Genomic DNA, 10,891 nt, shown 5'->3' on the forward strand with positions numbered 1-10,891 from the left:
TGTCTTTAGGCTTCAGCAGCCTCCTTCTTCCAGACTCGTACACCGAACTCTAGTGAAAAAACAGCAGAAGAAAGAGAAGAAAAAGCAGAAAACGAGCCCCGTGAAGTCAAAATTGCTGCACAGGAGAACACTGAAAACAGAAGGTGAACGGACAATTACGTCTCAATGCTGTGTACCAATTTTGACAGAATAGCAAGTCCAAAAACTACTTAGTTTGTGAAGACGTGGAACTGTACGAAGTAGCGTAACCTCAAGACTGAAGTTGTAGCTCACAAGTTGTCACGTTTGTGAGCTCACTTCAGAAATTTAGTGAAACTGCTGCGTGCGCTGCGCATGTTATCAAACAAACCCGCGTAAAACACGTTGGTTGGATTTCCAACTTGCCACATTACGATTCCACTGAAAGAACAGGGAAAAACATTCTGTTTGTTCAGTCTTTCTCAGTGGTATTCAGTGTAGAAGTTTCGCAAATATATGTGTGAGTAAATAATAAATGAACAATGGAAAATGTAGTTTTAGGGCTCTGAGCAACAGTTTTGCCTTGGTGCTACTTATGCATCTGATAATGAGCTTTGAATGATATAATAAATGAAACTGTGCTGCTGTGCCAGTTGCAAGTCTAGGAAATACTTGAAGTTTAAACATCTCTAGCAGATCTTGAAGGACGCCTAAAAGCTAAAGATTTATGTGAAAGTGTAAAAGCTTTACTTTAGCTTGTTTTTTTAAAGAAAACAAACAAAAAACTTATATTACCTAAGGAGCACACATCTCTTCCTTGCTGAGACTAATCTGCCTGTTCCCCTGGAGCAGCTGTATCTTCTAACAATCCCAGTCCTCATGAAACTTGTATTATTATAATCAGGTTTCATTTAGACTTCATTTAACTGAGGAAGATGAAGGTAATTATTATTCATTTGGACTAGCATTCTTTTCATTAACCTTTACAGATAATGTTCTGAAACAAGCGGCAAGGAGAATTGTGAAAAGGATTAGCTGAAACCTGCTAATATACGTGCTCTATTTTTAGGTTGATGGGATCCTGTCAGAAAGGAAAAGAACCATTATGCTTTGTCATTTTGAAACTGAAACGTTAATCTCCATATATATCACAGTTTTAATAAAAATGCTTGACTTAGTCTTGCCTCGTCAGCATGTTCTGTAAGCACACTGCTGACTATATGTATGTCTTTTATTTCAAGAACACAAAAACTCCAGTTAGGTGTGATTTAGAGATGTTGATTTGAGGGATATGGTTTTCCTATAACCTTAAATGGGCTTTTTTTTGTCTGCTTCTTTTAGACCGAAGACGGGATTCCAGATGTGGCTAGAAGAGAACAGAGCAAACATTTTGACAGATAATCCTGATCTGAATGAAGCAGAGATAATAAAAGAAGGTATGAGTCGATTCAGAATGCTGTCGTCAGAAGAAAGGATGGTAAGAAAACATTCTCTAATGCTGTTTTGTTGAGAATTTTTCTCCCCACTTGATTATTTAGGATCTTTTCTTGAAATTCCACCGTTCTCCATCTTCATGGAGTTGAATTGTGCCACAGTATATGACCTATACTTAATGAAAATATGAACTGTCTGAGTAATTAGTAATAGCAGAAAGCAGCTGTTCCAAAATGGGGCGTGTGAGAGAAATGTAGTTGATGAAGAAATAACAGAGAAGGGAAGGGGCTGAAAGTGACATAGCCAGACTTAATTCATTGGGGCTTAAGTTTATTCTAACGCCTTTTGGGGTTCTTGTTTGTCCAGAAAGATAATTAAGAGCTTCAATTTCATATACAGGCTCAAATGAAATGTAGTTTCAAAGGAGAATGTTGTTAGAAAAAGGAAAGTGAGGAAATTGCTCCCAACTTGATCCTTATTAATTCTTAAACAGGAATCATTTCAGTGTTTCCTTATAATCAGAGAAGGAAAGTGCATGAAATAAAGTGCTGAGTTTTGTGGCCTAATTTGCAATTTTCTGCTTAACGATGTACTTTCTTCAAAGGCGTGGACTGAGAAAGCCAAAGGAGGAGCACTTAATGATTTAACAGACGATAAAAAGCGCAAGCGTCCCACAGCCGATGAAGACGAAGCGAAAAAGAACCAGGAGCAAAACTCAGAGGACTCCAATTTATCCAAAAAGCCAAAGCCTTTAGATCAATCCGCAAATGTCAGATTGTCAGCGTTTGCATTCAAGCAAAGCTAAGCCGTGTGGTACCTTCTCAGCCTCTGTTTTCTGAAAACATTAAATAGCCCTAGATTGAAAAACTTGCTCAAGGAGCACTAGCAAAAGGGGTGTCTCGCTCCAAATAGTCTTTTAGAAAGTATTTTATTATCATTTATGGAGGGAAATGTTGAATCCGCATCTTTTGCAAGTTATGAGCACAAAGCTTGATTATGAAACTAATTTGCGGATCTGTTACCTGGCAGCTCAGTCCCACTCTGTGCGGAGCTGTGGGCCCCATGCTGTGAAGATTTGATGCTAAACCTGGATTAATCCCTCTGGGGAGGATAAAGTGGGTACAGAAACTCTCATGTGCTTTAGAGAGGCGAAGTTACGGCTTCTGCGCTGTTGCTTTTGCCTACTGCAAACACGGGTGGGAGAAGGACACTCAAGAAAAGGGAACGTAGTTTAACACGGTGCTGCATTGAAGGATTTCAGCTGTGTTTTCAACATGTGCGGCTGTGACAGCAGCAGAGAGCGGCCTGATGGGGAAAACCAGGGCCAGCAGCTGAATTCGGAAGGTCAAATGTGCCAAAACAAGCCGTTCGAGCCTGCGCGAATGCGCTTCCCCGGTCTGCGCTCAGCAGAAAGTGCTCACAACTTGAAAATGTCTGGATTGTTTTACGTAATGTCCGGGGTTTTTTTAAATAAAATGCAAACGTTGCTTTGTTTAAGGTGGTGGGCTCCTTTGTCATTTTTGTAATGAAGGGAAACAAACTTCTTCCTACAAATCGTAAGGCGTATTTACCTTCTCTGGAGAAGAGGCAGTATGTCTAATAAATGTATTGGAAGCCAAATCAAATTTTGAAACTTTGTTTTTTTTAAGATAAGGTAAAATAATTCAACTCTTTTAGCATAACAACCAAGACTGAAAAGTTCTATGATAATTTATGGCTTTTTTTTCCCTGGGTTTACACATCCTTTCACTGTCTCCTTTTTTCATTCTTCATTTCTCTTCACGTTATTAGGGAGAAGACTGTTTAGAAGACATTTTTAACGTTGAAATCTACAGATCGAAGATTCGGTGGGACTTCTGTGAAAGCCACTAGATCTTAGTGTGGGAGGCATTTTGCTAGACATTTTTAGCAATAGTTACATGTCATTTTGGAGAACAGCTCCTTTTTCCACTGGATGTAGAGAAAAGGAGTCATGATGTCAACCAGGGATGGTAAATACAACTAGAGAAAAACCTGAAGACCTGTACATTTAAATGCTTTTTGTCACCCATAGTTCTCATCTATTGTTACACATTTTATTGGTTTAATACTGATAGTAGACAGCAAGTAATGATTAATGTAAATAAGAATTCATTTTCTGTGTTGACACAGTGGAGGAAATTCAGTGATTTTTCTACATTCTTTGGAAAGAAATTGTATCAGAGACTGGAATTTCTTTTTAGGCAGTAAAGCGTATTTCCACACTCGGGTGTATTGGAGGAGAATGGAATTGCATTGGTAAGACAAACATCCAGATAGAAAAATCACTCTGAGCTTGGTGAACTGTGTAATGGTTTATTTGCGGTTTGTTTTTTTCCTGCGAGCCTGGGTTGTTTGGATGATGAGTTGAGCATCTTGGCCGAGGTTCAGGGAGATGGGCTGGTGCGAATAGATGCTTTTTGTTTTCATTTGTCTACATATAATCCATTTTCTGTTGGGTTCCCTGGCGGTGACTGCTCAGGGCGTCTGTGTAAAGGCTGTGTAAAATTACCCAAGCAAGATATTTATACCTTGGGCTGGGGACATCAGAGCCAGTTGTGCTTCCTGATATTGGGACCATGTCTGTCCTCTGTCCCCACTTCGCTTCTACCCACAGGCACAAATCTGCTCCGGGTCCTACAACTGCTTCCATGAAGCATCCAAAGTCCTTTTGGCTCCTGGAGGAGGGAGGAAACATCCAAAATAAACTTCCACGAGAGTTTCCCAATGGCCAGACGTTTGCAATCTGTAGCTCTTCTGAACAAATACACCAAAGGTCTGTTAAAGGGGAGGCTCCTGAATTTAGTGGGTGGTTTCCTGGAGATCCCTGGGGACGTCAGGCACCGTCCTGCATGTCCACAGGTCCCGTTCACTTTTCTCCTGGTTTAATTTTTGCTGGGTAATGCTTGTGGGTTTCATGAGACCCAGTGTCCGCAGCCTTGGGGTGACAGTTGATCTCACTGCTCCCCTACAGCTGACGTGCCAAAACTTTCTAACATCAGATTTAAAGCTTTGTATCAGAGCTGTGTGACCATGACGGTGTCTGCAGCGGCGAATTTTAGTGATGATAGTTGCTCCATCCACAGCAATAAAATAGAAGCTATTGTGATCATGGAAGCAAGTAACTGGTTGATTCTTTACTGGGAGAATCGCATTGCATGATGCTGTTATGTTTCTTCCATCGAACACGGGGTTTGCTCTGTTACACACTCAGCGCAGAGCTGCGAATTCCCCTCCATCACCCACAGCCACCGGGAAATGGAACGAACAGAAAGCATGGAACGGGTTTTCGAGTGAAAACAGTTTAAATCTCAACTGGCTATTTTTCTTTAAAAATGATCCCCGTATAATTTTACAGAATTTCACTGAATTCTTCAGAAATGCTTGTTTGTCCCGAGTTTGTTGTCTTTCTGCTGGAAACCCAGGTACTTTAGAAAAGCCAACCTGGAAACTGTGTCAAGGGACCTGCCTGGTGGTGGTTGTTCCTACAGTGCTCAGAAAAGCAGAGAGGGAAGATCGCACTGCTGAATTGAATGTCTAATGTTCTATAACCCATTCCCTTCCCCAGCAGAAAGGCTCCATCCACTGACCCGCTCTCCTGTGACCGTGCTCCTCGTGTTGTGGTGCCAAAAAGCCGATTATTGCCATTCCTCTTCAATCCTCTTCCGTTACCTCTGTTGCTGCCGGTACTCCACACTTAACACAAAGATGCTACTTGCTGGAAAGATGCAGCAACAAAATAGACTCAAAATGATGGGTAACATCTGTCAGCTTCTCAGGGGGGATATAATCCAAAGTAGCAAACACTCACCTCCCTAATTCTGTAGTTGACAGAGTGTTTCAATCCCTTTATCTTATAAAAAGATCTGTAAATTACCTCCTAGGTGTGCTGGGGTGTTGGTAACTTGTCGAACTTCAGAGGGAGAGCTGAACCCGCAGGAAGCTGAGAGTTTATTCAGAGAAAGAACATTTGTACTATAAATGAATAAAATACCCACCCACCTCCTAAAGAACACTTTCTATGGCTTTTCCAGCACGTGCTCCATAATATAACTTTACTATGAAAGAAAACAACGCTGCAACACAGCCCAGCCAATAAAATCAGCGTAAAAGCCTTGTTCGCCTTGCGAGCATCGTGTTGCTGTATCAGGCAGAAGCACAGGAGGAGGGTAAACAGGGACATCGGGGAGGAAAGTGCCTTCCCACAGAATTTTGTTTTCTACCTGAGCTATTTGACAGGCTCAGAGAGTCAGCTGGAGAACAGAAGCTCCGGGGAGATCTTAGTGCAGCCTTTCTGTATTTAAAAGGGGCCGATAAGAAAGATGGGACAGACTCTTCTGCAGGGCCTGTTGCGATAGGACAAGGGCTGATGGTTTTAAACTAAAGGAGAGAGATTCAGGCTGGACATGAGGAAGAAATTGTTGTCCCTGAGGGTGGTGAGAGCCTGGCCCAGGTTGGCCAGAGAGGTGGTGGCTGAACCATCCCTGGAGACATCCCAGGCCAGGCTGGACGGGGCTCTGAGCAACCTGAGCTGGTGAAGATGTCCCTGCTCATGGCAGGGGGGGCACTGGGGGAGCTGGGAAGGTCCCTTCAACCCAAACTCTCTGATTCTCTGATTCTATTCCCCCATGGCCTGACAGGTGATGCTGCAGTTTGGCTCCAACGAGACCTGCACAACTTATACATATATATATATATATATATATATATATATATATATATATATATATATATATTATGGCCTGTAGTATCGAATGCTAACAAATCTCTCTGCCTGTCACATGTCATGAATCCATGTCAACTTGTGTTATTTGGGATTTGGGGAGTTTTCTTTGGCTGTGCTTTAAATCCCAGCGACAAGCAGCCTCTGGCGAGGATGCCAAGTTTGGGTGGTACCCAGCACAGACCAGTCGTTGTTTTCACGCAAATGTAAAGCTGATTGCTGGCTTTCACAGTATGAGTTTTAACTTTTGTTGTTGCTATCAGTGCAGGTAGGGGTGAGATTAGAAAGTCTGTTTGCAGCACAACATCTGATAACTTTATTGCAAGTATTTGGTACTAGAGTGCAACAGCAGGTATTTTGTGGCGGTGCAACTCTAATTAAGATACTTGTCTCTATCAGCGAAGAATCGTGTCTCCCCTTGGCTTCTGGGGATGTCTTGTGTCTCCAGTTTCTGTGACAAACCCGATCCATCCTCAGATTAGCTCTGCTGGTGTTGGGTTCTGCTCTGTCCCTTGCTGAGGATTTGCAGCCACCTAAGGTGAAGTTCCTGTGGCTTGTTTGGCATTGCATTCCCCAATTAGAAAATTAATAATGGTTATAACTACTCCTTCTCCCTTTGTTGCTGCAGGAGCGAGCGATGGCATCAAACTCGAAGAAAAATTTGCTTTACGAACCATGTGTAAGTTGCCTTCATGGAGCTCTGTGGTTGTCACCAGCCTCTGATGGCACACACAGCCAGGATAGTTTGGTTGCTCCTGCTGGGAGGATTTCTTACCTTGTAGGTAGTAAAATAAAGTCAATACCAAAGCTTTTGGGGTGGGAAAGTCAAGAAAAGTCAACCAGCTTGGGTGCTTGGGGTGGAGTTGGGTGAAGGAGACCCCGTGTTTGGACATGCTTTCCCCTCTCAGACATCTTCTGGCTATGAAACACACCTCAGTTTCTTTCCACAGAACAGAACTGTGTTGGTCATGGAGCAACTCAACTTGGTGGTCCTGGCTGGCTGGTCCCAGGAGAAGACAACAGTGGTGAGAACCGCCTTTGGGAAGGCTGGATGCCTCATGTGGTAGAGAGCTCTTTGATGGAGAACAGCAGACCTGGCCGCTTCCCCCTGCTCCTGGCTGTTGCGCTGCTGTGTACAGAATCCCAGAATGTCAGGGGTTGGAAGGGACCTGGAAAGCTCATCCAGTGCAATCCCCCCATGGAGCAGGAACACCCAGATGAGGTTACACAGGAAGGTGTCCAGGCAGGTTGGAATGTCTGCAGAGAAGGAGACTCCACAACCTCCCTGGGCAGCCTGGGCCAGGCTCTGCCACCCTCACCAGGAACAAGTTTCTTCTCAAATTTAAGTGGAACCTCCTGTGTTCCAGTTTGCACCCATTGCCCCTTGTCCTGTCACTGGTTGTCACCGAGAAGAGCCTGGCTCCATCCTCCTGACACTCACCCTTTCCATATTGATCACCATGAATGAGTCCCCCCTCAGTCTCCTCTTGTCCAGCTCCAGAGCCCCAGCTCCTCAGCCTTTCCTCACACGGGAGATGCTCCACTCCCTTCAGCATCTTGGTGGCTGCGCTGGACTCTCTCCAGCAGTTCCCTGTCCTGCTGGAACTGAGGGGCCACAACCGGACACAATATTCCAGGTGTGGTCTCCCCAGGGCAGAGCAGAGGGGCAGGAGAACCTCTCTGACCTACTGACCACCCCCTTCTAACCCACCCCAGGTACCATTGGCTTCCTGGCCACAAGGGCCCAGTGCTGGCTCATGGTCATCCTGCTGTCCCCAGGACCCCCAGGTCCCTTTCCCCTACGCTGCTCTCCAACATATAAATGCAACAGTAATTCATTAACTTAGAGGCAGGCAAAACACGAACACCTACCAGGGCTGAGAAAAGAGCCACTTGATGCTGAACTCAACTGGAGGTGAATGGCAGAGGAAATTTGCAGGTATTGTTTCAAGCCACGTGTTGCCAGGGAACAGACCAGTCTACAAATTGCATTATCGATCTCAGAGAAATGACGGTGAGACGCAAACGAGGGGAACAATGCAGGGACACGTCTGCGCCCCGCGCATGGATCAAAGCCCTTGGAGACTTGTGTTATACGGCTCTTTTCATATTCTGAAAAGCATAAATATGAATTTACCTCCTACGTCCTGCCCAGACCATTCCTCTGAAGTTTTCCATATTTCAGGGAGCAAAGGCTGGAGGAGTTTATTGGTGTGAGGTCCCGTGTCTCGCTCTGTGAAGGCACGAAAGGAAAGCTGGGGCAGAAAACCCACTGCCTTTGCTTCCAGTGTCAGCTCTAAAATGTGAGACCTCACCAGGGAAGTTAAAATGCAGATCGCACCCACAGAAAACCCCCTCAGTCCTTAGGGATCTTCTGTCCTTACCCAGCAACAAATCCCCCCATAATAGAGTAGTATTTTAGGAGTCTGTAATCAATTTTGCTTGTTATCATGGGTAACAGAATGAAATTGCTCGTGATTCACTCTTTAAAGTGACGCACTGTGATTCCAGGGGCTGATATTTCTGTTTTTCCAGGGCATGGGAAGGATTTGCCACCCATTGCCGCTGTGGGCACAGCTATTATTTAAGGATCACGTTTGGGTCACATTCTGGCTTGATGTTAATAGCAGGATTGATCCACGCTGCTCTTTTCCTGTTCGAGCTGTTAATGATACGCTGGGCCGACGCAGATGGTTTGAGAAGGTGAAATTCATCATCTCTAATTTTAAGCTCTGAGCCTAGTCCTAAACGCTCTCACTTTATAGCCAACAGAGGAAAAATAGGTGTCTTTTGTGCGTGATTTATCTCAGCCTTTGAGCAGCTGTCAGCGCAGAAATTACCCCTGAAATCCCTTTTAGATGGCTTCATTTGACCTGGTGAGGACTGCCTGGGGTTTCTTCATCCTTGGCCAGCTTGGCGTGGGGAGGTTTCTTTCAGGACCAAGTTCTTCAGACCCTGAGGAGCATCTTGGGCACACAGGGAAGGATGCTCCAGCCCTTCCCCACCAGGTCCTATTTAATGCTACTGAAACCACAAGGAAGTTCGACTAAAACAGCTCAAGGACCCTGAATATAAACTTACTCCATCCTGTCTGTATTTTATATTTTTCCTGCTTTCAAAGACAAGAAAGGACTCTGATGGGTGCTACCATGGATTGAGCACCCATGTGCACCCACCTTGGTACCCCCAGGTACCCTCTGGAGGATGTGCTGGGTTTTTACCTCCTCTAAACCTTGTTCTACATTTGTAAATAATTCAAGTTACAGCCTCAGGGCTTTTTGCACTCCCTATTTTGTTGCTTTTTAAAGAATTTATCTTCCATCTTTGAACAGCAAATATAACCCTCAGGCTCTGAGCAAGCACAGGAAAGAGAAAAAGGGCAGATTCCCTTTAGGAAAGTCAGTGTATCTTTTAGCACCGTTGCATGGCACCGTCTGCCACTCTTCTGTTTTATAGCCTGCGATTCATTTTGTTTGGATATAATCAGAAATAGCAAAGAAAAATTCTTGGGAAGGCTACATGAGAACATGGGATGTAATGAATAAGGAACAATCGTAAGATACATTAAAAAAAACCAGCCAAGTGTTAGTGCTTCTGCTTACCCAGCCAATGTGGGTTTGTGTTTTGGAGCGAGAGGACTTCTCCTTGGCTGGAAATCGGGCTGTGTTGTAACACATTCTGCTGCGTAACTGAACTACATGCATCTAATAATTCTGCATTTGCAAATGCTGTGAGCAGAACTGCCGGCATTGGCTCCTGCGTGCAAACCTCAGCTCAAACACACCTAGAAAAAGTGGTTCTCTGCGAATCCACAGTGCGCACACTAGCAAATAAGTTGGCAACTGCCCTTCTCTTGCCACAAATTAGAGAAAAATGACAACCAACTTGCACAGCTGTTGAGTTCAGACTGCTATAAAGTCTGGGTGATTCCAGAGAATGCTTATCTTCTTCTTTTATAAGAAAATAAAGGTAGCAGAGGTTACAGAGTGCCAAGATACTTGGAACACTTTACCAACCCCTTTTTCATACGTATGATTAGAGGTCACAGTGGTTTGTAGCTCCGAAGAATGGTTCCCAACCCTTGGTCCGGATCTAAAGGATAGTGATGGTTGTTCTGCCGAGTCCTGTGAACATTTTGTACACTTTCGTGGCAAGGGAACCCATTTAGGTTACACGGAGGGTTTGGACATCCTCGGAGGGCTGTGAAGTGATGCCGGGTGGGTGTCTGGGGAGGAGCGGGGATGGCGTTCAGGGCTTCAAATCCTCCGGTACAGCAGTTTCTGATCCCGATCAGAGCCCAGGGCAGTAAAACCGCAGTAAAGCCTGGTTGGAAGCCAGCGCTGGCCACTTGATTTCACCTGAGTCATCCTGACTCTCTTCTGATAAAACCTGTGATCGGAAACCGAATGATAATGTGGAGCATGTTACTGCTGCTGGGTTTCGGGGTTTTTTTCCTTTCTTTTTTTTTTTTTTTTTTTAATTTTTATTTTTTCTGCTTTTCTTGGTTCAATGTAGTTCTTGTGCCAGGAGGAGGTGGAGGAAAGCCAGTGAGTCATGTTCCGAGCCCCATCCCTCCGCCAGCTCATTCCCCTCCTTATCTCCCTGGCAATTTACCATTTCGCAGGCACAAGGAGGGGAGAATTTGTCCCTGCTGCCTTTGGGACAGGTCATGTGTGGAAAGAGAGAGCTTTGCTGTGTCCCTTAGCACCTGGGCCATTTATTTTGCTGGCAATTCAGAAAATATTAGTTACACCGCTT

The 10,891-nt window shown here is 44.5% G+C and overlaps 1 protein-coding gene across 2 annotated transcripts in view; it reads left to right on the top strand.

The window, feature by feature from the left end:
* The window catches only part of WDHD1 (WD repeat and HMG-box DNA binding protein 1), a 31,158-nt gene extending 28,141 nt beyond the window's left edge, over positions 1-3,017 (top strand). For both annotated transcript variants that reach the window (XM_082058940.1, XM_082058941.1), the window contains exons 24-26: positions 10-143; positions 1,300-1,435; positions 1,997-3,017. In XM_082058940.1, the coding sequence (XP_081915066.1) occupies positions 10-143; positions 1,300-1,435; positions 1,997-2,197 (471 nt within the window). In that variant the 3' untranslated portion in view covers positions 2,198-3,017. The remainder of the gene's footprint in view (positions 1-9; positions 144-1,299; positions 1,436-1,996) is intronic.
* Positions 3,018-10,891: the final 7,874 nt, after the last annotated feature.

The sequence above is a fragment of the Streptopelia decaocto genome, assembly GCF_964273445.1.
Source record: "Streptopelia decaocto genome assembly, chromosome: 7".
NCBI classification, from domain to species: Eukaryota; Metazoa; Chordata; class Aves; order Columbiformes; family Columbidae; genus Streptopelia; species Streptopelia decaocto.